The sequence below is a fragment of the Panulirus ornatus genome, chromosome 56 (genome assembly GCF_036320965.1).
Source record: "Panulirus ornatus isolate Po-2019 chromosome 56, ASM3632096v1, whole genome shotgun sequence".
NCBI classification, from domain to species: domain Eukaryota; kingdom Metazoa; phylum Arthropoda; class Malacostraca; order Decapoda; family Palinuridae; genus Panulirus; species Panulirus ornatus.
Window position 1 is genome coordinate 2,302,618 of NC_092279.1, and position 27,902 is coordinate 2,330,519.

Below are 27,902 nucleotides of genomic sequence, written 5' to 3' on the forward strand. Positions count from 1 at the left end.
GTCTGACCAAGAGTGGGAGAGAGAGAGGGAGGAGAGGTGTGGGAAGAAAGGGGCGTGGGGAGTGTAGATATCTCTATAGTCCCTCATAGTCTTGTATGTAATGCCTGATTATCTTTTCCTGGATTCTACAGTATTCGTCAAGAGGTTTTTTTTCTGCGCCTTTCGCTCGGTACAATACTCCCACCCACTTCCTTAAAGATGGGCACGACCTTTTCCACTTCTCCACTCTGCACTTCCCCCTTCTTTCCCCTCGGAAAAGCGGTGCCTGGCGCAGCATCTTGGACTGGAATGTCGAGCGTAGGAGATGCGCGCATCCTGAACCCATCTGGGGGAGATGCTCAATGAGGATCGTGAGGCATAAATGGATCAAGACCCTTTTTAGCAATGTCACTTCCCTTACAGACCTTCTCACCTCGGTGGGACCACTCCACCCTTCCCCCACTGCGAAAACGCTTTTAAACTTGCCATTACTTTATTACGTATTGTTGTATATATTTTTTTTATATATATTTATTTATTTATTTGTTATACTTTGTCGCTGTCTCCCGCGTTAGCGAGGCACAGCAAGGATACAGACGAAAGAATGGCCCAACCCACCCACATACACGACCACACACGCACATATACATACTTATACATTTCAACGTATACATATATATGTATACATACACACACATATATACACATGTACATAATTCATACTTGCTGCCTTAATGAATTCCCTTCGCCACCCCGCCACACATGAAATGACAACCCCATCCCCCCCGCACGCGTGCGAGGTAGCGCTAGGAAAAGACAACAAAGGCCACATTCGTTCACACTCAGTCTCTAGCTGTCATGTATAATGCACCGAGACCACAGCTCCCTTTCCACATCCAGGCCCCACAAAACTTTCCATGGTTTACCCCAGACGCTTCACATACCATGGTTCAATCCATTGACAGCACGTCGACCCCCGTATACCACATCGTTCCAATTCACTCTATTCCTCGCACGCCTGTCACCCTCCTGCATGTTCAGGCCCCAATCGCTCAAAATCATTTTCATTCCATCTTTCCACCTCCAATTTGGTCTCCCACTTCTCCTCGTTTCCTACACCTCTGACACGTATATCCTCTTCGTCAATCTTTCCTCTCTCATTCTCTCCATGTCACCAAACCATTTCAAAACACCCTTTTCTGCTCTCTCAACCACACTCTTTTTATTACCACACACCTCTCTTACCCTTTCATTACTTACTCGATCAAACCACCTCACATCACACATTGTCCTCAGACATCTCATTTCCAACACATCCATCCTCCTCCGCACAACTCTATCCATAGCCCACGCCTCGCAACCATACAACATTGTTGGAACCACTATTCCTTCAAACATACCCATTTTTGCTTTCCGAGATATTGTTCTCGCCTTCCACACGTTTTTCAACGCTCCCAGAACTTTCTACCCCTCCCCCACCCTGTGACTCACTTCCGCTTCCATGGTTCCATCCGCTGCCAAATCCACTCCCAGATATCTGAAACACTTCACTTCCTCCAGTTTTTCTCCATTCAAACATACCTCCCAATTGACTTGTCCCTCAACCCTACTGTACCTAATAACCTTGCTCTTATTCACATTTACTCTCAGCTTTCCTCTTTCACACACTTTTCCAAACTCAGTCACCAGCTCCCTTACAACCCAATCCATAAACAAATTAAACAACCATGGAGACATCACACACCCCTGCCGCAAACCTACATTCACTGAGAACCAATCACTTTCCTCTCTTCCTACACGTACACATGCCTCACACCCTCGATTAAAATTTTTCACTGCTTCTAGCAACTTGCTTCCCATACCATATATTCTTAATATCATCCACAGAGCATCTCTGTCAACTCTTATCATATGCCTTCTCCAGATCCATAAATGCTACATACAAATCCATTTGCTTTTCTAAGTATTTCTGACATACATTCTTCAAAGCAAACACCTGATCCACACATCCTCTACCACTTCTGAAACCACACTGCTCTTCCCCAATCTGATGCTCTGTACATGCCTTCACCCTCTCAATCAATACCCTCCCATATAATTTACCAGGAATACTCAACAAACTTATACCTCTGTAATTTGAGCACTCACTCTTATTCCCTTTGCCTTTGTACAATGGCACTATGCAAGCATTCCGACAATCCTCAGGCACTTCAGCATGATCCATACATACATTAAATATCCTTACCAACCAGTCAACAATACAATCACCCCCTTTTTAATAAATTCCACTGCAATACCATCCAAACCCGCCTCCTTGCCGGCTTTCATCTTCCGCAAAGCTTTTACCACCTCTTCTCTGTTTACCAAATCACTTTCCCTAATCCTCTCACTTTGCACACGACCTCGACCAAAACACCCTATATCTGCCACTCTTATCACCTAACACATTCAACAAACCTTCAAAATACTCACTCTATCTCCTTCTCACATTACCACTACTTGTTACTACCTCCCATTAGCCCCCTTCACCTATGTTCCCATTTGTTCTCTTGTCTTACGCACTTTATTTACCTCCTTCCAAAACATCTTTTCACCCTCCCAAAAATTTAATGATACTTTCTCACTCCAACTCTCATTTGCCCTCTTTTTCACCTCTTGCACCTTTCTTTTGACCTCCTGCCTCTTTCTTTCATACATCTGCCAGTCATTTGCACTATTTCCCCTGCAAAAATCGTCCAAATGCCTCACTCTTCTCTTTCACTAATAATCTTGCTTCTTCATCCCACCACTCACTACCCTTTCTAATCTGCCCACCTCCCACGCTTCTCATGCCACAAGCATGTTTTGCGCAAGCCATCACTGCTTCCCTAAATACATCCCATTCCTCCCCCACTCCCCATACGTCCTTTGCTTTCACCTTTTTCCATTCTGTACTCAGTCTCTCCTGGTACTTCCTCACACAAGTCTCCTTCCCAAGCTCATTTACTCTCACCACTCTCTTCACCCCAACATTCTCTCTTCTTTTCTGAAAACCCCTACAAATCTTCACCCTCGCCTCCACAAGATAATGATTAGACATCCCTCCAGTTGCACCTCTCAGCTCATTAACATCCAAAAGTCTCTCTTTCGCACGCCTATCAATTAACACGTAATCCAGTAACGCTCTCTGGCCGTCTCTCCTACTTACGTACGTATACTTATGTATATCTCTCTTTTTAAACCAGGTATTCCCAGTCACCAGTCCTTTTTCAGCACACAAATCTACAAGCTCTTCACCATTTCCATTTACAACACTGAACACTCCATGTATACCAATTATTACCTCAACTGCCACATTACTCACCTTTGCATTCAAATCACCCATCACTATAACCCGGTCTCGTGCATCAAAACCACTAACACACTCATTCAGCTGCTCCCAAAACACTTGCCTCTCATGATCTTTCTTCTCATGCCTCCCTCATGTCCATGTGCCGGGAGTCCCCCAGTGGACACACACACACACACACACCAGAGCGCTCACTTCCTCTTGACATACGAAAAGCTTAATGGGAGTTCCAGCTTTAAACCTGAGCCACCTGTTGCCATACCAAGCTTAATGGGGCTTCCAGCTTTAAACCTGGACCACCTGTTGCTATAACCAGCTGACCTGGATTTTTTCTATATATACGTGACGACACAAACGCACACCACCTGACGCCAAGCACAGCTGGCCCCCATGGTACACAGATGTTGACCAGAAGTGACAGCTGGTGCACGAAAAAGCTTTCGGACATGAAAGAAGTAATGAGGGAAGAAAACAGAAGGCATTTTTGAAGGAACTGAAGTCTGGAACATGTCGACTGACAAGGTGGACGCTGGCAATGCCCACTTAACGTAGCGCACGGAGATCATGGGGTGGTGATGGTGGGGGGGGATAAAAAGGGTGGTCGGGGGAGATAAAAAGGGTGGTCGGGGGGAGATAAAAAGGGTGGTCGGGGGGAGATAAAAAGGGTGGTCGGGGGGGGGGGGATAAAAAGGGTGGTCGGGGGGAGATAAAAAGGGTGGTAGGGGGAGATGAAAAGGGTGGTAGGGGGGAGATAAAAAGGGTGGTGGGGGGGAGAGATAAAAAGGGTGGTGGGGGGAGATGAAAAGGGTGGTAGGGGGGTGGAGATTGAAATGGATCTAATCCATCTAGACATTGAAGTAAATGAAAGAAGAAGAAGAAAACAAACAAAGGAAAGAAGCTGGGAAGGAAGGGAGTGAAGGAGGAAGATCAGGGAATGCTCCTGTGGCTGAGGGGTATTGACGAGCGCAGAGGAAGAGAGAGAGAGAGAGAGAGAGAGAGAGAGAGAGAGAGAGAGAGAGAGAGAGAGAGAGAGAATCTGGGGGGCGTGTCTTTCCCAATATGGACGTATACCTTTCTTACGGATGGGAGCGCATCGCTATCAGAGGAAAGACCGATAAGGAAAGACACGGCATGAATGATAGCAGGTGTTAGATAAGAGCAGAGATAAGAGATAAAGGATGTGGAAGTCTCTTATCTCGTGAAAGAGAAGGTGTGTTTACTTTTAGCCCAGACGCTGGCCAAATCCTGCGCTCTATGATCCGATTTCGCAGTGTCAAATTTATTGTCTCTCTAATATGCATTGATACATAGAAAGGAGCCGAATTGATATTATTATTATTATTATTATTATTATTATTATGGCAAGATTGACCTAGAAATTGGACGAAAATAGAGTACTGAGTTAGGGGAAGTGATGGGAGGTGTATATATATATATATATATATATATATATATATATATATATATATATATATATATATATATATATATATATATATATACTTTTCAACGTATACATACATATACATACACAGACATATACATATATATAAGCACATGTACACATTCATACTTGCTGCCTTCATCCATTTCCGTCGCCACCCCGCCACACAGGAAACAGCATAATATCAGTGAAAATGGAAAATGTTGGGAGGTGGAAAGTATGAGAATTACCATAGCCCAAAGGCGTGTGTCATATACACACCTCTGAGGAAACGAGATGGATTGGAAGACCACTGGATAATACCAAGTGTACTATCCGGATGGCTACAGTGGTGAGCAGTGACACGAGCCACTGTGAAAAATATACTCAGTGGAATGTAGAATGGGAATGCTCTCTGGTCACAGTCTGCTCTCTGGTCACAGTCTGCTCTCTGGTCACAGTCTGCTCTCTGGTCACAGTCTGCTCTCTGGTCACAGTCTGCTCTCTGGTCACAGTCTGCTCTCTGGTCACAGTCTGCTCTCTGGTCACAGTCTGCTCTCTGGTCACAGTCTGCTCTCTGGTCACAGTCTGCTCTCTGGTCACAGTCTGCTCTCTGGTCACAGTCTGCTCTCTGGTCACAGTCTGCTCTCTGGTCACAGTCTGCTCTCTGGTCACAGTCTACTCTCTGGTCACAGTCTGCTCTCTGGTCACAGTCTACTCTCTGGTCACAGTCTGCTCTCTGGTCACAGTCTGCTCTCTGGTCACAGTCACAGTCTGCCCTCGGGTCGTGAGCGGGCAGAACGACCCCCAATCATTGACCCCGCTAATTGGCCAACGGCCATTACCCCATCCTTCAGTCATTTGGTCACCAGCACCTCCGACTTGGGCCTCCACTACCTGGCTTACCTCCGCACCACCACTGTGTACACGAACACTCCCCCAACGAATGTTTCGTTGCGAAAATCCCGGTTCAGTGGATGATCTTCGTAAGTGGTCGTAATTAGTGTCATTCGATCGTGTCTTTCCTCAGGTAATTGGACATGTAATTATGATTTCAGTTTCCATAAGATTACAAAGTATAGATATACATAATTAAGATGACATGTTGATTCTATGTAATGTTTATAAGCTGATCATATACACTGATCACTCACAAAGTCCCCATCTGTGTGAATATATGTGTCAGTGGGACTCAAGTGTGTCAGTGGGACCCCATTGTGTCAATGGACCCAGTGTATCAGTAGGACCCCAGAGTGTCAGTGGACCCAGTATATCAGTAGGACCCCAGAGTGTCAGTGGACCCAGTGTATCAGTAGGACCCCAGAGTGTCAGTGGACCCAGTGTATCAGTAGGACCCCAGAGTGTCAGTGGACCCAGTGTATCAGTAGGACCCCAGAGTGTCAGTGGACCCAGTATATCAGTAGGACCCCAGAGTGTCAGTGGACCCAGTGTATCAGTAGGACCCCAGAGTGTCAGTGGACCCAGTATATCAGTAGGACCCCAGAGTGTCAGTGGACCCAGTGTATCAGTAGGACCCCAGAGTGTCAGTGGACCCAGTATATCAGTAGGACCCCAGAGTGTCAGTGGACCCAGTATATCAGTAGGACCCCAGTGTGTCAGTGGACCCAGTATATCAGTAGGACCCCAGTGTGTCAGTGGACCCAGTATATCAGTAGGACCCCAGAGTGTCAGTAGACCCAGTATATCAGTAGGACCCCAGAGTGTCAGTGGACCCAGTATATCAGTAGGACCCCAGTGTGTCAGTGGACCCAGTATATCAGTAGGACCCCAGTGTGTCAGTGGACCCAGTATATCAGTAGGACCCCAGAGTGTCAGTAGACCCAGTATATCAGTAGGACCCCAGAGTGTCAGTGGACCCAGTATATCAGTAGGACCCCAGTGTGTCAGTGGACCCAGTATATCAGTAGGACCCCAGTGTGTCAGTGGACCCATTATATCAGTAGGACCCCAGTGTGTCAGTGGACCCAGTATATCAGTAGGACCCCAGTGTGTCAGTGGATCCAGTATATCATTGGTCCCCAGTGTGCCAGTGGACCCAATATATGTGGACCCAGTATATCAGTAGGACCCAGGTGTGTCAGTGGGTTCACTGTATCAGTAGGACCCCGGTATGTCTGTGGGACCCAAAGTATATCAGTGGACCCAGTATATCAGTAGGACCCAGGTGTGTCAGTGGGTTCACTGTATCAGTAGGACCAAGGTATGTCTGTGGGACACAAAGTATATCAGTGGACCCAGTATATCAGTAGGACCCTTGTGTCAGTGGACCCAGTATATCAGTAGGACCCTTGTGTCAGTGGACCCAGTATATCAGTAGGAGCCAAGTGTGGCATTGGACCCAGTATGTCTAGGACACTAGTATGTCAGTGGACCCAGTATATCAGTAGGACCACAGTGTGTCAGTGAACCCAGTATACCAGTAGGACCCCAGTGTGTCAGTGGACCCAGTATATCAGTAGGACCCCAGTGTGTCAGTGGACCCAGTATATCAGTAGGACCCCAGAGTGTCAGTGGACCCAGTGTATCAGTAGGACCCCAGAGTGTCAGTGGACCCAGTATATCAGTAGGACCCCAGTGTGTCAGTGGACCCAGTATATCAGTAGGACCCCAGAGTGTCAGTAGACCCAGTATATCAGTAGGACCCCAGAGTGTCATTGGACCCAGTATATCAGTAGCACCCCAGTGTGTCAGATTACCCAGTATATCAGTAGGACCCCAGTGTGTCAGTGGACCCAGTATAAATGTAGGACCCCAGTGTGTCAGTAGACGCAGTATATCAGTAGGACCCCAGAGTGTCAGTGGACCCCAGTGTGTCAGCAGGACCCCAGAGTGTCAGTGGACCCAGTATATCAGTAGGACCCCAGTGTGTCAGTGGACCCGGTATATCAGTAGGACCCCAGTGTGTCGGTGACCCAGAATATCAGTAGGACCCCAGTGTGTCAGTGGACCCAGTATATATGTAGGACCCCAGTGTGTCAGTAGACGCAGTATATCAGTAGGACCCCAGAGTGTCAGTGGACCCAGTATATCAGTAGGACCCCAGAGTGTCAGTGGACCCAGTATATCAGTAGGACCCCAGAGTGTCAGTGGACCCAGTATATCAGTAGGACCCCAGAGTGTCAGTGGACCCAGTATATCAGTAAGATCCCAAAGTGGACTCAGTATATCAAAGTATATCAAAGTGGACTCAGTATATCAGTAGGACCCCAGAGTGTCAGCAGACCCAGTATATCAGTAGGACGCCAGAGTGTCAGTGGACCCAGTATATCAGTAGGACCCCAGTGTGTCAGTGGACCCAGTATATCAGTAGGACCCCAGTGTGTCAGTGGACCCAGTATATCAGTAGGACCCCAGAGTGTCAGTGGACCCAGTATATCAGTAAGACCCCAGAGTGTCAGTGGACCTAGTATATCAGTAGGACCCCAGTGTGTCAGTGGACCCAGTATATCAGTAGGACCCCAGTGTGTCAGTGGACCCAGTATATCAGTAGGACCCCAGTGTGTCAGTGGACCCAGTATATCAGTAGGACCCCAGAGTGTCAGTGGACCCAGTATATCAGTAAGACCCCAAGTGTGTCAGTGGACCCAGTATATCAGTAGGACCCCAGAGTGTCAGTGGACCCAGTATATCAGTAGGACCCCAGTGTGTCAGTGGCCCCAGTATATCAGTAGGACCACAGTGTGTCAGTAGGACCCAGTATATCATTAGGACCCCAGTGTGTCACTGGGACCACCAGAGTGTCCGTAGGATCCTGTTTATCAGTAGGACCCAGTATATCAATAGGAACGCAGTGTGTCAGTGGACCCATGATATCAGTAGGACCCCAGTGTGTCAGTGGACCTAGTATATCAGTAGGACCCCACTGTGTCAGTGGTCCTAGTGTATCATTAGGACTTTAATGTGTCAGTGGACCCAGAATATCAGTAGGTCCCCAGTGTGTCAGTGGACCCAGAATATCAGTGGGACCCCAGTGTGTCAGTGGACCCAGTATATCAGTAGGTCCCCAGTGTGTCAGTGGACCCAGTATATCAGTAGGACCCCAGTATGTCAGTGGACCCAGCATATCAGTAGGTCCCCAGTGTGTCAGTGGACCCAGTATATCAGTAGGACCCCAGTGTGTCAGTGGACCCAGTATATCAGTAGGACCCCAGAGTGTCAGTGGACCCAGTATATCAGTAGGACCCCAGAGTGTCAGTGGACCCAGTATATCAGTAGGCCCCCAAGTGTGTCAGTGGACCCAGAACATCAGTAGGTCCCCAGAGTGTCAGTGGACCCAGTATATCAGTATGTCCCCAATGTGTCAGTGGACCCAGAATATCAGTAGGTCCCCAGAGTGTCAGTGGACCCAGTATATCAGTAGGTCCCCAGTGTGTCAGTGGACCTAGTATATCAGTAGGTCCCCTGTGTGTCAGTAGGACCCAGTATATCAGTAGGTCCCCAGTGTGTCAGCGGACCCAGTATATCAGTAGGTCCCCAGTGTGTCAGCGGACCCAGTATATCAGTAGGACCCCAGTGTGTCAGTGGACCCAGTATATCAGTAGGACCCCAGTGTGTCAGTGGACCCAGTATATCAGTAGGACCCCAGTGTGTCAGTGGACCTAGTATATCAGTAGGTCCCCTGTGTGTCAGTAGGACCCAGTATATCAGTAGGACCCCAGTGTGTCAGTGGACCTAGTATATCAGTAGGTCCCCTGTGTGTCAGTAGGACCCAGTATATCAGTAGGTCCCCATTGTGTCAGAAGGCCCCAGTATATTTGAAGGACCCCAGTGTGTCAGTGGGACCCCAAGGGTGTCAGTGGTCCCAGTATGTCAGTAGGACCCCAGTGTGTCAGTGGACCCAGTATATCAGTAGGACCTCAGTGTGTCAGTGGACCCAGTAAATCGGTAGGACTCCAGTGTGTCAGTGAACCCAGTATATCAGTAGGTCCCCAGTGTCAGTGGACCCAGTATATCAATGGGACCCCAGAATATCAGTAGGACCCCAGTGTGTCAGTGGACCCAGAATATCAGTTGGACCCCAGTGTGTCAGTGGACCCAGTATATCAGTAGGACCCCAGTGTGTCAATGGACTTAGTATATCAGTAGGACCCCAGTGTGTCAGTGGACCCAGTATATCAGTAGGACCCCAGTGTGTCAATGGACCCAGTATATCAGTAGGACCCCAGTGTGTCAATGGACCTAGGATATCAGTAGTACCCTTGTGTGTCTGTGGGACCCCAGTGTGTCAGTGGACCCATTATATCAGTAGGACCCAGGTGTGTCATTGGGTTCACTGTATCAGTACGACCCCGGTATGTCTGTGGGAGCCAAAGTATATCAGTGAACCCAGTATATCAGTAGGACCCAGGTGTGTCAGTTGGTTCACTGTATCAGTAGGACCAAAGTGTGTCTGTTGGACCCAGTATATCAGTAGGACCCCAGTGTGTCAGATTACCCAGTATATCAGTAGGACCCCAGTGTATCAGTGGACCCAATATATCAGTAGGACCCCAGTGTGTGAGATTACCCAGTATATCAGTGTCAGTGGACCCAGTATATCAATGGGACCCCAGAATATCAGTAGGACCCCAGTGTGTCAGTGGACCCAGAATATCAGTTGGACCCCAATGTGTCAGTGGACCCAGTATATCAGTAGGACCCCAGTGTGTCAGTAGACCCGGTATATCAGTAGGACCCCAGTGTGCCAGATTAACCAGTGTATCAGTAGGACCCCAGTGTGTCAGTGGACCCAGTATATCAGTAGGTCCCCAGTGTGTCAGTGCACCCAGAATATCAGTAGGACCCCAGTGTGTCAGTGGACCCTGAATATCAGTAGGACCCCAGTGTGTCAGTGGACCCGGTATATCAGTAGGACCCCAGTGTGTCAGCAGGACCCCAGTGTGTCAGCAGGACCCCAGTGTGTCACTGGGACCACTAGTGTGTCAGTAGGATCCTGTGTATCAGTAGGACCCCAGTGTATAATTGGACCCAATATATCAGTAGGACCCCCGTGTGTCAGTGGACCCAGTATTTCAGTAGGACCCTGGAGTGTCAGTGGACCCAGTATATCAGTAGGACCCTAGTGTGTCAGTGGACCCACTGTATCAGTAAGACCCAGTATATCATTGGACCCAGTATATCAGTAGGACCCTAGTGTATCTGTGGACCCAGTATATCAGTAGGACCCCAGTGTATCAGTAGACACAGTATATCAGTAGGAACCCCAGTGTGTCAGAAGGGCCCAGTTTATCAGTAGGACCCCAGTGTGTCAGTGGACCCACTGTATCAGTAGGACCCAGTATATCATTGGACCCAGTATATCAGTAGGACCCTAGTGTATCTGTGGACCCAGTATATCAGTAGGACCCCAGTGTGTCAGTGGACCCAGTATATCAGTGGGACCCCCAGTGTGTCAGTGGAACCAGTATATCAGTAGGACCTCACTGTGTCAGTGGACCCAGTATATCAGTAGGACCCCATTGTGTCAGAAGGGCCCAGTATATCAGTAGGACCCCAGTGTGTCAGTAGGACCCAAGTATGTCAGTGGACCCAGTATATCAGTAGGACCTCAGTGTGTCAGTGGACCCAGTATATCAGTAGGACCCCATTGTGTCAGAAGGGCCCAGTATATCAGTAGGACCCCAGTGTGTCTGTAGGACCCCAGTGTGTCAGTGGACCCTGTACGTCAGTAGGACCCCGGTGTGTCAGTGGACCCAGTAAATCAGTAAGACCCCAGTATATCAGTAGGACCCCATTGTGTCAGTGGACCCAGTATATCAGTAGGACCCAATGGTGTCAGTAGACCCAGTATATCAGTACATCCCCAGTGTGTCAGTGGACCCAGTATATCAGTAGGACCCAATGGTGTCAGTAGACCCAGTATATCAGTACATCCCCAATGTGTCAGTGGACCCAGTATATCAGTAGGACCCCAGTGTGTCAGTGGACCCAGTATATCAGTAGGACCTCATTGTGTCAGCAGACCCAGTATACCAGTAGGACCCCAGTGTGTCAGTGGACCCATTATATCAGAAGGACCCTAGTGTGTCAGTGGACCTAGTATATCAGTAGGACCCCAGTGTGTCAGTGGACCCAGTATATCAGTAGGACCTCATTGTGTCAGCAGACCCAGTATACCAGTAGGACCCCAGTGTGTCACTGGACCCATTATATCAGAAGGACCCCAGTGTGTCAGTGGACCCATTATATCAGTAGGACCCCAGTGTGTCAGTGGACCCAGTATATCAGTAGGACCCCATTGTGTCAACAGACCCAGTATATCAGTACATGCCCAATGTGTCAGTGGACCCAGTATATCAGTAGGACCTCATTGTGTCAGCAGACCCAGTATACCAGTAGGACCCTAGTGTGTCAGTGGACCCAGTATATCGGTAGAATCCCAGTGTGTCAGTGGACCCAGTATATCAGTGGGACCCCAGAGTATCAGTGGAGCCAATATATTAGTAGAACCCCAGTATATCAGTAGGTCCCCAGTGTGTCAGTGGACCCAGAATATCAGTAGGTCCCCAGTGTGTCAGTGAACAAAGTATATCAGTAGGACCCTAGTGTGTCAGTGGACCATATATATCAGTAGGACCCCAGTATATCAGTAGGTCCCAAGTGTGTCAGTGGACCCAGAATATCAGGAGGTCCCCAGTGTGTCAGTGGACCCAGTATATCAGTAGGACCCCATTATATCAGTGGTTCCCCAGTGTGTCAGTGGACCCAGTATATCAGTAGGACCCCAGTGTGTCAGTGGACGCAGTATATCAGTAGGACCCCTGTGTGTCAACGGACCCAGTATATCAGTAGGACCCTAGTGTGTCAATGGACCCAGTATATCAATAGGACACTTGTGTGTTTGTGGCCCGAGAATAACAGTAAGATCCCACTGTGTCATTAGGACCATAGTGTGTCAGTGAACCCAGTATATCAGTAGGACCCTAGTGTGTCAATGGACCCAGTATATCAATAGGACACTTGTGTGTTTGTGGCCCGAGAATAACAGTAAGATCCCACTGTGTCATTAGGACCATAGTGTGTCAGTGAACCCAGTATATCAGTAGGAACCCAGTGTGTCAGTGAACCCAGTATATCAGTAGGATCCCAGTGTGTCAGTGAACCCAGTATATCAGTAGACCCAGTATATCAGTTGGACCCCACTGTGTCAGTGGACCCAGTATATCAGTAGGACCCCACTGTGTCAGTGGTCCCAGTGTATCAATAGGACGCTAATGTGTCAGTAGGACCCAGAATATCAGTAGGACCCCACTGTGTCACTGGACCCAGTATATCAGTAGGACCCCACTGTGTCAGTTCCAGTGTATCAATAGGACGCTAATGTGTCAGTAGGACCCAGAATATCAGTAGGACCCCAGTGTGTCACTGGACCCAGAATATCAGTAGGTCCTCAATGTGTCAGTGGACCCAGTATATCAGTAGGACCCCAGTGTGTCAGTGGACCCAGTATATCAGTAGGACCCCAGTGTGTCAGTGGACCCAGTATATCAGTAGGACCCCAGTGCGTCAGTGGAACCAGTATATCAGTAGGTCCCCAGTGTGTCAGTGGACCCAGTATATCAGTAGGACCCCCGTGTGTCAGTGGACCCAATATATCAGTAGGACCCCAGTGCGTCAGTGGACCCAGTATATCAGTAGGTCCCCAGTGTGTCAGTGGACCCAGTATATCAGTAGGTCCCAATGTGTGTCAGTGGACCCAGTATATCAGTAGGACCCCAGTGTGTCAGTGGACCCAGTATATCAGTAGGTCCCCAGTGTGTCAGTGGACCCAGTATATCAGTAGGTCCCAATGTGTATCAGTGGACCCAGTATATCAGTAGGACCCCAGAGTGTCAGTGGACCCAGTATATCAGTAGGACCCCAGTGTGTCAGTTTCACTCCAGTGTGTGAGACACTCAGTGGTACCTCAGTGTGTCATTGAGACCTCAGTGGCTCCCCAGTGTGTCATTGAGAGCCTCAGTGGCTCCCTAGTGTGTCATTGGGAGCCTCAGTGGCTCTCTAGTGTGTCATTGGGAGCCTCAGTGGCTCCCCAGTGTCTCATTGAGAGCCTCAGTGGCTCCCCAGTGTCTCATTGAGAGCCTCAGTGGCTCCCCAGTGTGTCAGTATCCAATCCTGACACATACACCCCCCCTCACCATAGCCCCGGAGTCATCCACACACACACAAGATGTGAGCCACTGGTGGAAGTCATCCACACCCACACAAGATGTGAGCCACTGGTGGAAGTCATCCACACCCACACAAGATGTGAGCCACTGGTGGAAGTCATCCACACACACACAAGATGTGAGCCACTGGTGGAAGTCACCCACACCCACACAAGATGTGAGCCACTGGTGGAAGTCATCCACACACACACAAGATGTGAGCCACTGGTGGAAGTCACCCACACCCACACAAGATGTGAGCCACTGGTGGAAGTCATCCACACCCACACAAGATGTGAGCCACTGGTGGAAGTCACCCACACACACACAAGATGTGAGCCACTGGTGGAAGTCATCCACACACACACAAGATGTGAGCCACTGGTGGAAGTCACCCACACCCACACAAGATGTGAGCCACTGGTGGAAGTCATCCACACACACACAAGATGTGAGCCACTGGTGGAAGTCACCCACACCCACACAAGATGTGAGCCACTGGTGGAAGTCATCCACACCCACACAAGATGTGAGCCACTGGTGGAAGTCACCCACACACACACAAGATGTGAGCCACTGGTGGAAGTCATCCACACACACACAAGATGTGAGCCACTGGTGGAAGTCACCCACACCCACACAAGATGTGAGCCACTGGTGGAAGTCACCTACCTTGCCCTTGGCCAGCATGAGTTCGGCTGCGAAAACTTTCCCTCCACATCTTGGACAACCTTCGCCAGGCTCCGCTTGTGGTGGCTTGTAAGGTTTCACGTAGTCGTCCCGCTTGTAGCTGGTGGCAAATCCAGAGAGGCACGAGTTGAAGAGAAGGGCGGGCGGGTGTGCGTGGGGTGGAGGAAAGGGGAGAAGACCTGTGAAGCTTGTGTGTGGAGGGGAGGGGGTTTTCTCCTCTCCCCTCCCCACCGCCTCCCAAAGGGCGTCCATGTTTCATAGACATACCCTTTTTTTTTCCCGTACCCTTCCCTCCCACCCTTCCTTTCCCATCTATCTCCCTTCCTTCCTTCCATTCCTTCCATCCATCTCTCTCTTTTTTTTTCTCCCTAACACCCTTCCTCTCTCTCTCTCTCTCTCTCTCTCTCTCTCTCTCTCTCTCTCTCTCTCTCTCTCTCTCTCTCTCTCTCTCGAGGAAGGGCGTCACTCACAACCGATCCTCGAGGACGTGGTGCCCAGTCCTCCTCCTCCTCCTCTTTCCTTCCTCCCTCAAGTGATACTTGAGGACGATGCTTCAAGGATGACTTTGTAAAGTGTTCCTTAAGTCTTCTTAAAGTGGCTGTGTTAAGTATTTGGCTTTGTAAAGTGTTCCTTAAGTCTTCTTAAAGTGGCTGTGTTAAGTATTTGACTTTGTAAAGTGTTCCTTAAGACTTCTTAAAGTGGCCGTGTTAAGTATTTGACTTTGTAAAGTGTTCCTTAAGACTTCTTGAAGTGGCTATGTTAAGTATTTGACTTTGTAAAGTGTTCCGTGAGACTTCTTGAAGTGGCTGTGTTAAGTATTTGACTTTGTAAAGTGTTCCTTAAGACTTCTTGAAGTGGCTATGTTAAGTATTTGACTTTGTAAAGTGTTCCTTAAGACTTCTTAAAGTGGCTGTGTTAAGTATTTGACTTTGTAAAGTGTTCCTTAAGACTTCTTGAAGTGGCTATGTTAAGTATTTGACTTTGTAAAGTGTTCCTTAAGTCTTCTTAAAGTGGCTGTGTTAAGTATTTGACTTTGTAAAGTGTTCCTTAAGACTTCTTGAAGTGGCTATGTTAAGTATTTGACTTTGTAAAGTGTTCCTTAAGACTTCTTAAAGTGGCTGTGTTAAGTATTTGACTTTGTAAAGTGTTCCTTAAGACTTCTTGAAGTGGCTATGTTAAGTATTTGACTTTGTAAAGTGTTCCGTGAGACTTCTTGAAGTGGCTGTGTTAAGTATTTGACTTTGTAAAGTGTTCCTTAAGACTTCTTGAAGTGGCTGTGTTAAGTATTTGACTTTGTAAAGTGTTCCGTAAGACTTCTTGAAGTGGCTGTGTTAAGTATTTGACTTTGTAAAGTGTTCCTTAAGACTTCTTGAAGTGGCTGTGTTAAGTATTTGACATCTTCTTGGACTCCGTGACACCAGCAGTGTTAAGTATCTGTGTGTGTGTGTGTGTGTGTGTGTGTGTGTGTGTGTGTGTGTGTTTGTGTGTGTGTGTGTGTTTGTCTGTGTACTTCCAGCAACCCTTAACCACCAGGAGTTGCGCTAGTGCTGGTTTGTAGGTTGTGGTCATCTGTACTTACACTCAGGGCTAATTGGGCCCCTCCTGTGACTAGGACATTGTAACCATCTGTCTCATCGTTACAGCATCGACTTCAGCTAATCACTGGTCTTCACTTGTCATTTTTCCACTTATCATCATATTGTCATACTTGTATCTAGTCTTCAATCTCAGATATAGTCTTTGAAATTAGCCAGCTGTAATATATATCTATATATATATATATATATATATATGTATATATATATATATATATATATATATATATATATATATATATATATATATATATATATATATATATATATATATATATTCTGGCTATTCAACCATATATCACTTGCGCTTTTGCATAACATTGTCACATTTGTATCTCTCACTTAACCCAATCATTGTTTATTTTGGTTTTGATCCCCATCTTTGGCACACCATTTTGGACTCTCATTTGAACTCAACCTATATATTTTTTTTGTGGTCACCATCTTCCTGAAGGTGGAAATGTAACAGGAATGTCCCACGTCTTTATATATGGCTAGAATCAGGGGGTGGGGGGGATATGTATGGAAAACTGTGTTAGCGAATGGTCAGAAGGGTCCAATCCTGCAACAAATGCTTTTTAAGATGAAAAAAATGATCCTTTTCATATTTTTTTGTTTTTTTTTGGTTTTGTTTCTCTTTCTTTTTCGAATAAAGGAAAGATATGATCTTGAACGAGTAAGATTCCGGTTTAATCAGAGGGTAGAGGGCTGTCTTCAGTATCATCATATTTGATTAATAGATTAGCAAATCACTGTCATTATTTATGAACTAGATTTAAGAATTGACACTACCTAGACACAGTAGGGTTCACAAACAAGAAAAAAAAAAAATTATGATAATTTTGGACAGGATTGTTACGTTTCCACCTCCGTTATAGATTGTGCTTTCTTGACCACACACACACACACAGACACACACACACAGACACACACACACACACAGAGCTAAGAGAGCTAACCGATGCCCGTTTTCTTCCAAGGAGGAGCATGCATAGGTTGACTGTTGATGTGTCGACATGATTCTCATACTTTTGATCTCAAGTCATATCATTGTTCCAATAGATGAAGCACAAAGAAGAAGAAGAAGAAGAAGAAGAAGAAGAAGAAGAAGAGAGAAGAGACAGAGAGAGACAGACAGACAGACAGACACACACATACACAGACAGAGAAAGTCTCCTATCTCATGCAAGAGAGAGTTCTCTCTCTCTCTCTCTCTCTCTCTCTCTCTCTCTCTCTCTCTCTCTCTCTCTCTCTCTCTCTCTCTCTCTCTCCTTCCACCTCGCCATTTGAATCACATCTCAAAAGCCACAGATAGAAAACGAGGAGAGGGTGGTGGCGGTGGTGGTGGTGGTGGTTGGTCGTTTTCTTCGTCCAATGTCCCAACCACAGTAGCGTTCAGAGGAAGAAAAAGAAAGAAAGAAAGAAAGAAAGAAAATGGAATGTCACATTTCCATGGGCAGACACAGCGTACCCACCCACCACCACCACCACCCACCCACCCACCCACCTCAAAAAAAAAAAATGTATATATATATATATATATATAAATTTATATATATGGAAAATGTTGAAAAGAAACGCAGTTTTTCATTTTTGTTTGTAGCGTATATTTCCTATAAAAATAGTCCACAGAGGTTACATATCAGGAACGGAGACTTAGCGTATATAAAAAATAGTTAGCACTATAAGCCATATAAGCCATATATGAAATCAATGGAGGAAGCTCGAAGCATATATAGCAGACAGATAAATATGATAAGCGTAGTGGGTGACTTAAAACCCTTATATGAATGATATATATATATATATATATATATATATATATATATATATATATATATATATATATATATATATATATATAAAGGATATATATGTATATATGTGTGTAAAATTATTGAATACCAGTGCTTCATTAAAAGACATGAGGTGTGGTGGAGTGTGTCAGGTGTGTGTGTGTGTGTGTGTCAGATGTGTGTGTGTGTGTGTGTGTGTGTGTGTGTGTGTGTGTGTGTGTGTGTGTGTGTGTGTGATTAGAAATGATTAGATAAAGTTGGTGTCCTGTTGTTGTTGTTTTTTTGGTTTTGGTGTTTTCTTCTTATCTCTCTTATCTAAGGTCACCAATGGTTGAGGTCACCGGTCAGGTTAGGAACTGGTTATGGTCCGTTTGAGATCATCAGCTTTGAGTGTCACCCACACAGTGTTAGTGAGCTTAAAGCAACGTATTGTATATATATATAATAATAATTCCTTCTTTTTTTTTTTATATCATTTTTCAAAGGTCTCCACCTCATAGTTCTTGCGACGATAGACTCACAAAAGCAAGCGCACACACACACACATACACACACACGCACTCACACGCACACGCACACGCACGCACGCACCCATAATCACAACCACAGAATGGTTGTAATGAGTGTGTGGTGGTGGTTGTGTGGTGGTTGTGGTGTGGTGGAGGTATATGATGTGTGTGTGTGAGAGTCACTTGGGGAAGATGATGTCTCGACCCCTGTCCATTGAATAGGGGGAGGAGGTGTGGGTTGGTGTGGGGGTGGTGTGGGTTGGTGTGGGGGTGTGGGGTGGGTGTGGGTGGTGTGGGTTGGTGTGGGGGTGTGGGTTGGTGGTTCACAGGGCCGTCTATCATCGTGCCAAGATTGTGCTACCTTAGCCAAGACAACAGCACTGAGAAGGGGTGGGGAAGGAAGGGGGGGCCGCTGCCCCCCCTTCCTCCTCCCCCACTACAACACCACCCCCCCTACCCACCCACCCACCACCCTCAACCTCACCCACCCCTTCAACACCACCCCACCAACCCCCTCGCCTCCTGTATTATAACAGGGGCAAGTCGCGTCGGCAATAGCTTTGAGTGTGGGAACCATTTTGAACTTAAAAAAAAATTAAAAAAAAAATTAAAAAAAAAAAAAAGCGTAAATTGCGTAGAATAGAGAGCGTAGCTTAGTTCGAAGCCCGCCAATGTAGCGTAGTATAGCGTTTAAAAGCAGCAAGAAGCGTATAGCGTAGCCAGCATATGGTGAAGTTGTTGTGTGAAGAAGAAGAAGCCAATTGCACACAAGATTTTTAAACCGGCTTCGAACTCAGGGGATGAGGATGTCAAAAAATTTTTTTTATGTGTTTGAAATAGGCTGTCCCAATCATGTTTGCCCATTTGATGTTGCCCTGGTGTACTGTCCGTAGCTGTGGAGACGACAGGAGAAAGAGAAAGAGACAGAAAGAAAGAGGGAAAGAGAAACGCGCTTCAAGCGCTCTCTCTCTCTCGCTCCCTCCTCTCTCTCTCTCTCCTTCTCTTTTTATCTTTTTTTTTGGAAATGTGAATTGTGTCTTCAAGATGAAAATTGGATCTTCGTAGAGGAAGAGGACGTATGTTTGTCTCCCTGGCAGATGTGAATAGTGTGTCTCAAAAGACGAAAAAATTATGATCTCCCTAGTGGAAGAAGACATTTAGGATCTCCCTAGTGGAAGAAGACATTTGTATATATATAGATATGTCTCTCCATGGCAACAGCAGACAGTCCAGGTAATGAACTACATTCTTGTGCTACGAGTAGAACTCTACTGAGAGAGGAGTCAACACTCTGTCTATCGAGGCGAAGGAAGGACGATTATTCTTTCTTGCTGTTGGGGGGAAAAAAAGGAAACGGGAAGAATAGGTCAGTTCTCGGTAGCGTCCGTAATGAGGCAGAACCTAATTCTTTTCATGAAGCATATCAAGGGAAACTTCCCAACTGGTTGGTATTGGCTGAGGCTGTCACAATGAGAGGTGGTGGAAATAATGACAACGGTGGGTTGTGGTTTTCGGGGTTGGAGGGTGTGTGGGGGGGAGAAAGGCGACGGCCACTCGGGTATCAAATCGTAGAAAATAAGGTGTCGTGCTATTTGGAAAAAAAAAAATTTTCTTCGATATATATAGATCAACCCCAAACAAATATATATATATATATAAGGTATATGATCCTCCTGAATAGCGAATGGATTTTGAGTTTTTTCCCCCGGCACCACACAATTTACCTTCCCCCCCCCCCCCCACACGGGGTGGCACTGTGATTACCACTGGGGTTGTCTCGGGGTTGGCACTGTGATTACCACTAGGGTTGGCACTGTGATTACCACTAGGGTTGGCACTGTGATTACCACTGGGGTTGTCTCGGGGTTGGCACTGTGATTACCACTAGGGTTGGCACTGTGATTACCACTGGGGTTGTCTCGGGGTTGGCACTGTGATTACCACTAGGGTTGGCACTGTGATTACCACTAGGGTTGGCACTGTGATTACCACTAGGGTTGGCACTGTGATTACCACTAGGGTTGGCACTGTGATTACCACTAGGGTTGGCACTGTGATTACCACTGGGGTTGTCTCGGGGTTGGCACTGTGATTACCACTAGGGTTGGCACTGTGATTACCACTAGGGTTGGCACTGTGATTACCACTAGGGTTGGCACTGTGATTACCACTAGGGTTGGCACTGTGATTACCACTAGGGTTGGCACTGTGATTACCACTGGGGTTGTCTCGGGGTTGGCACTGTGATTACCACTGGGGTTGTCTCGGGGTTGGCACTGTGATTACCACTAGGGTTGGCACTGTGATTACCACTAGGGTTGGCACTGTGATTACCACTAGGGTTGGCACTGTGATTACCACTAGGGTTGGCACTGTGATTACCACTAGGGTTGGCACTGTGATTACCACTAGGGTTGGCACTGTGATTACCACTAGGGTTGGCACTGTGATTACCACTAGGGTTGGCACTGTGATTACCACTAGGGTTGGCACTGTGATTACCACTAGGGTTGGCACTGTGATTACCACTGGGGTTGTCTCGGGGTTGGCACTGTGATTACCACTAGGGTTGGCACTGTGATTACCACTAGGGTTGGCACTGTGATTACCACTAGGGTTGGCACTGTGATTACCACTAGGGTTGGCACTGTGATTACCACTGGGGTTGTCTCGGGGTTGGCACTGTGATTACCACTGGGGTTGTCTCGGGGTTGGCACTGTGATTACCACTAGGGTTGGCACTGTGATTACCACTAGGGTTGGCACTGTGATTACCACTAGGGTTGGCACTGTGATTACCACTAGGGTTGGCACTGTGATTACCACTAGGGTTGGCACTGTGATTACCACTAGGGTTGGCACTGTGATTACCACTAGGGTTGGCACTGTGATTACCACTAGGGTTGGCACTGTGATTACCACTGGGGTTGTCTCGGGGTTGGCACTGTGATTACCACTAGGGTTGGCACTGTGATTACCACTAGGGTTGGCACTGTGATTACCACTGGGGTTGGCACTGTGATTACCACTGGGGTTGCCTCGGGGTTGGCACTGTGATTACCACTGGGGTTGTCTCGGGGTTGGCACTGTGATTACCACTAGGGTTGGCACTGTGATTACCACTGGGGTTGTCTCGGGGTTGGCACTGTGATTACCACTAGGGTTGGCACTGTGATTACCACTAGGGTTGGCACTGTGATTACCACTGGGGTTGCCTCGGGGTTGGCACTGTGATTACCACTGGGGTTGCGACTGTGATTACCACTGGGGTTGGCACTATGATTACCACTGGGGTTGCGACTGTGATTACCACTGGGGTTGCGACTGTGATTACCACTGGGGTTGCGACTGTGATTACCACTAGGGTTGGCACTGTGATTACCACTGGGGTTGTCTCGGGGTTGGCACTGTGATTACCACTGGGGTTGGCACTGTGATTACCACTAGGGTTGGCACTGTGATTACCACTGGGGTTGTCTCGGGGTTGGCACTGTGATTACCACTGGGGTTGTCTCGGGGTTGGCACTGTGATTACCACTGGGGTTGTCTCGGGGTTGGCACTGTGATTACCACTGGGGTTGCCTCGGGGGGTTTGCCACTGTAATTACCACTGGAGTTGCCTCTGGGGAGTTGGCACTGTGATTACCACTAGGGTTGGCACTGTGATTACCACTAGGGTTGGCACTGTGATTACCACTAGGGTTGGCACTGTGATTACCACTGGGGTTGTCTCGGGGTTGGCACTGTGATTACCACTAGGGTTGGCACTGTGATTACCACTAGGGTTGGCACTGTGATTACCACTGGGGTTGCGACTGTGATTACCACTGGGGTTGGCACTATGATTACCACTGGGGTTGCGACTGTGATTACCACTGGGGTTGTCTCGGGGTTGGCACTGTGATTACCACTAGGGTTGGCACTGTGATTACCACTGGGGTTGTCTCGGGGTTGGCACTGTGATTACCACTAGGGTTGGCACTGTGATTACCACTGGGGTTGTCTCGGGGTTGGCACTGTGATTACCACTGGGGTTGTCTCGGGGTTGGCACTGTGATTACCACTAGGGTTGGCACTGTGATTACCACTAGGGTTGGCACTGTGATTACCACTGGGGTTGGCACTGTGATTACCACTGGGGTTGGCACTGTGATTACCACTAGGGTTGGCACTGTGATTACCACTGGGGTTGTCTCGGGGTTGGCACTGTGATTACCACTGGGGTTGCCTCGGGGTTGGCACTGTGATTACCACTGGGGTTGCCTCGGGGTTGGCACTGTGATTACCACTAGGGTTGGCACTGTGATTACCACTAGGGTTGGCACTGTGATTACCACTGGGGTTGCCTCGGGGTTGGCACTGTGATTACCACTGGGGTTGGCACTGTGATTACCACTGGGGTTGCGACTGTGATTACCACTGGGGTTGCGACTGTGATTACCACTGGGGTTGCGACTGTGATTACCACTGGGGTTGCGACTGTATTACCACTGGAGTTGCCTCTGGGATTACCTTTGGGGTTGCCTCTGGGGTCACCACTGGGGTTGCCACTGGGTTGCTTCGGGTTTACCACTGGGATTGGCTATGTGATTACCACTGGGGTTGCCTCTATGATTACCACTGGAGTTACCACTGGGGGTGCCTCTATGATTACCACTGTGATTACCACTGGGGTTGCCTCTATGATTACCACTGTGATTACCACTGGGGTTGCCTCTATAGTTACCACTATGATTACCACTGGGGTTGCCTCTATAGTTACCACTATGATTACCACTGTGATTACCACTTGGGGTGCCTCTATAGTTACCACTATGATTACCACTGTGATTACCACTGGGGTTGCCTCTATAGTTACCACTATGATTACCACTGGGGTTACCACTGGGGGTTGCCTCTATGGTTACCACTGGGGTTGCCTCTATGATTACCACTGTGATTACCACTGGGGTTGCCTTTATAGTTACCACTGTGATTACCACTGGGGTTGCCTCTATGATTACCACTGGGGTTACCACTGGGGTTGCCTCTATAGTTACCACTGGGGTTACCACTGGCGATACCACTGGGGGTGTTTGCCACTGGTTCTGACGTCGGGCTTGGGAGGGCTTGACGTGGCTGGACACAGACACACAACATACCTGGCGTTGGTGTGGTGGTCTTGCCGTGGGGGAGGGAAGGAAGGGGAAGAAGGGGGTGACGATGGAAGAACACACTCGGGCGCTGATAACCCATTCCCTTTTCCCCCGTCTGCTAGACGGGAGGAAAACGTCCCCCACCCACACCCTTCCATTCCCTAAAATCCCCCACTCCGCCACACACACACACACACACACAGACACACACACACAAGAACAGGAGACTCAAGGGCGAAAAAAAAGGGGGGCTTTTGGAGGCGCGATTGTGTGGTGTGATTGGCTCTGAAGAGGCTCGATCACTTAAGAGTGGGGGGGAAAGGGGGGGTAGAGAGGGGAAATGGGGGGTGTAGAAAGGGGGGAAGGGGTTGATTGGGGGGGGTTTTAGGGGGGAGAGAGAGAGAGAGATGGGGGGGAAACGGAGGGGGAAAGTTGTGGAGGGGGAGGAGGGTCGAGCGCAGAGATGGAAGCCGCCTACCTTCACACGGGCAACACTACAAGCTGGCTAGGTGCTCCTTCCTCCTAGGATGGACACTGCCTCTCGACTCCTCGCCCTAGTACGATTGAGGACCAAGTCAGCCCGGCCCCAGGTTTTCTTGGATCGCTCCGCCCCCTTCACGGACGCCCTGGCACCCGAAATACCCGCTGCACACGGCACCTCGCAGCCTCGGGGGCGGCCGAACGCCGCGGTGCCGTGTGCAAAAGGCGGGAGGAGAGGAGGAGGAGGAGAGAGTGGGACGCGCGCGTGCGCAGTCTCATACCCCTACGTGGGTATGTGGTGGGTATGGTATGTGGTGGTATGTGTGGGTAGGTGGGTGCAGCATGTGGTGATAATATGGTGTTTCCCGTGGATCAATTATGCTAACACCATATGAGGGGCTGGTGGTGTGGGGGAGGGAGATGAAGAAAACAACATTCAAAACAACCCCCCACACCACACGCCCCCACACCACACGCCCCCACACCACACGCCCCCACCACACGCCCCCACCACACGCCCCCACCACACACCCCCCTTTATTTCCCCCCCGTTACCCAGCTCGGGGTTTCAAATTAGCAACGGCTGATGCCGTAACATACAGTGTCGGTGGTGGGGGGGTCAAACGGGTGGGCCCCTGTGTGGGTCATACCTTTGTTAGGTGGTTAAGTAATTAAGGTGGGTGGTTGGCTGCTCTTGTGGTAAGATACAGTATATACCACACTGTGGTGGTTGGCTGCTCTTGTGGTGAAATACAGTATATACCACACTGTGGTGGTTGGCTGCTCTTGTGGTAAGATACAGTATATACCACACTGTGGTGGTTGGCTGCTCTTGTGGTGAAATACAGTATACCACACTGTTGTGGTTGGCTGCTCTTGTGGTGAAATACAGTATATACCACACTGTGGTGGTTGGCTGCTCTTGTGGTAAGATACAGTATATACCACACTGTGGTGGTTGGCTGCTCTTGTGGTAAGATACAGTATATACCACACTGTGGTGGTTGGCTGCTCTTGTGGTGAAATACAGTATACCACACTGTGGTGGTTGGCTGCTCTTGTGGTGAAATACAGTATACCACACTGTGGTGGTTGGCTGCTCTTGTGGTGAAATACAGTATATACCACAGTGTGGTGGTTGGCTGCTCTTGTGGTGAAATACAGTATATACCACACTGTGGTGGTTGGCTGCTCTTGTGGTGAAATACAGTATACCACAGTGTGGTGGTTGGCTGCTCTTGTGGTGAAATACAGTATATACCACACTGTGGTGGTTGGCTGCTCTTGTGGTGAAATACAGTATATACCACACTGTGGTGGTTGGCTGCTTTTGTGGTGAAATACAGTATATACCGCACTGTGGTGGCTGGCTGCTCTTGTGGTGAAATACAGTATATACCACACTGTGGTGGTTGGCTGCTCTTGTGGTGAAATACAGTATATACCACACTGTGGTGGTTGGCTGCTTTTGTGGTGAAATACAGTATATACCACAGTGTGGTGGTTGGCTGCTCTTGTGGTGAAATACAGTATATACCACAGTGTGGTGGTTGGCTGCTCTTGTGGTGAAATACAGTATATACCACAGTGTGGTGGCTGGCTGCTCTTGTGGTGAAATACAGTATATACCACACTGTGGTGGTTGGCTGCTCTTGTGGTGAAATACAGTATATACCACACTGTTGTGGTTGGCTGCTCTTGTGGTAAGATACAGTATATACCACACTGTGGTGGCTGGCTGCTCTTGTGGTGAAATACAGTATATACCACACTGTGGTGGTTGGCTGCTCTTGTGGTGAAATACAGTATATACCACACTGTGGTGGTTGGCTGCTCTTGTGGTGAAATACAGTATATGCCACACTGTGGTGGTTGGCTGCTCTTGTGGTGAAATACAGTATATACCACACTGTGGTGGTTGGCTGCTCTTGTGGTGAAATACAGTATATACCACACTGTGGTGGTTGGCTGCTCTTGTGGTAAGATACAGTATATACCACACTGTGGTGGCTGGCTGCTCTTGTGGTGAAATACAGTATATACCACACTGTGGTGGTTGGCTGCTCTTGTGGTGAAATACAGTATATACCACACTGTGGTGGTTGGCTGCTCTTGTGGTGAAATACAGTATATACCACACTGTGGTGGTTGGCTGCTCTTGTGGTGAAATACAGTATATACCACACTGTGGTGGTTGGCTGCTCTTGTGGTAAGATACAGTATATACCACACTGTGGTGGCTGGCTGCTCTTGTGGTGAAATACAGTATATACCACACTGTGGTGGTTGGCTGCTCTTGTGGTGAAATACAGTATACCACACTGTGGTGGTTGGCTGCTCTTGTGGTAAGATACAGTATATACCACACTGTGGTGGCTGGCTGCTCTTGTGGTGAAATACAGTATATACCACACTGTGGTGGTTGGCTGCTCTTGTGGTGAAATACAGTATATACCACACTGTGGTGGTTGGCTGCTCTTGTGGTAAGATACAGTATATACCACACTGTGGTGGTTGGCTGCTCTTGTGGTGAAATACAGTATATACCACAGTGTGGTGGTTGGCTGCTCTTGTGGTGAAATACAGTATATACCACACTGTGGTGGTTGGCTGCTCTTGTGGTGAAATACAGTATACCACACTGTGGTGGTTGGCTGCTCTTGTGGTGAAATACAGTATATACCACACTGTGGTGGTTGGCTGCTCTTGTGGTGAAATACAGTATACCACACTGTGGTGGTTGGCTGCTCTTGTGGTGAAATACAGTATATACCACACTGTGGTGGTTGGCTGCTCTTGTGGTGAAATACAGTATACCACAATGTGGTGGTTGGCTGCTCTTGTGGTGAAATACAGTATACCACACTGTGGTGGTTGGCTGCTCTTGTGGTGAAATACAGTATACCACACTGTGGTGGTTGGCTGCTCTTGTGGTGAAATACAGTATATACCACACTGTGGTGGTTGGCTGCTCTTGTGGTGAAATACAGTATACCACACTGTGGTGGTTGGCTGCTCTTGTGGTGAAATACAGTATATACCACACTGTGGTGGTTGGCTGCTCTTGTGGTGAAATACAGTATATACCACACTGTGGTGGTTGGCTGCTCTTGTGGTGAAATACAGTATACCACACTGTGGTGGTTGGCTGCTCTTGTGGTGAAATACAGTATACCACAGTGTGGTGGTTGGCTGCTCTTGTGGTGAAATACAGTATACCACAGTGTGGTGGTTGGCTGCTCTTGTGGTGAAATACAGTATACCACACTGTGGTGGTTGGCTGCTCTTGTGGTGAAATACAGTATACCACACTGTGGTGGCTGACTGCTCTTGTGGTGAAATACAGTATATACCACACTGTGGTGGTTGGCTGCTCTTGTGGTAAGATACAGTATATACCACAGTGTGGTGGCTGGCTGCTCTTGTGGTGAAATACAGTATACCACACTGTGGTGGCTACTCTTGTGGTTGAATACAATTTATACCACATCATGAGGACTATAACGCTAAACACATCTCAAGTCTTAAATGACTTTACACTAATAACTTTACGATGAAAACTTTGATAACTTTACTATGACAACTTTACACTATTATGGCAACTTTGATGACCTTACCGTGATAACTTGACTATGACATCTTTACACTGATAACTTTACTATAACAACTTTATACTGATAACTTTACTATGACAACTTAGATAACTTTACTATGACAACTTAATACTGATACCTTTACTATATCAACATCATACTGATAACTTAACTTTACACTAATAACTTTCCTGTGACAACTTTGAA

At 47.7% G+C, this 27,902-nt stretch overlaps 2 protein-coding genes across 6 annotated transcripts in view; one reads left to right on the forward strand and one right to left on the reverse strand.

The window, feature by feature from the left end:
* The window catches only part of Mlp84B (Muscle LIM protein at 84B), an 81,778-nt gene extending 66,924 nt beyond the window's left edge, over positions 1-14,854 (reverse strand). For all 5 annotated transcript variants that reach the window (XM_071693617.1, XM_071693614.1, XM_071693615.1 and 2 more), the window contains exon 1: positions 14,570-14,854. In XM_071693617.1, coding sequence (XP_071549718.1) covers positions 14,570-14,839 — 270 coding nt within the window. In that variant the 5' untranslated portion in view covers positions 14,840-14,854. The remainder of the gene's footprint in view (positions 1-14,569) is intronic.
* The window catches only part of LOC139765818 (uncharacterized), a 403,015-nt gene that overhangs the window by 218,861 nt on the left and 156,252 nt on the right, over positions 1-27,902 (forward strand). The gene's annotated exons all lie outside the window — the stretch shown is intronic.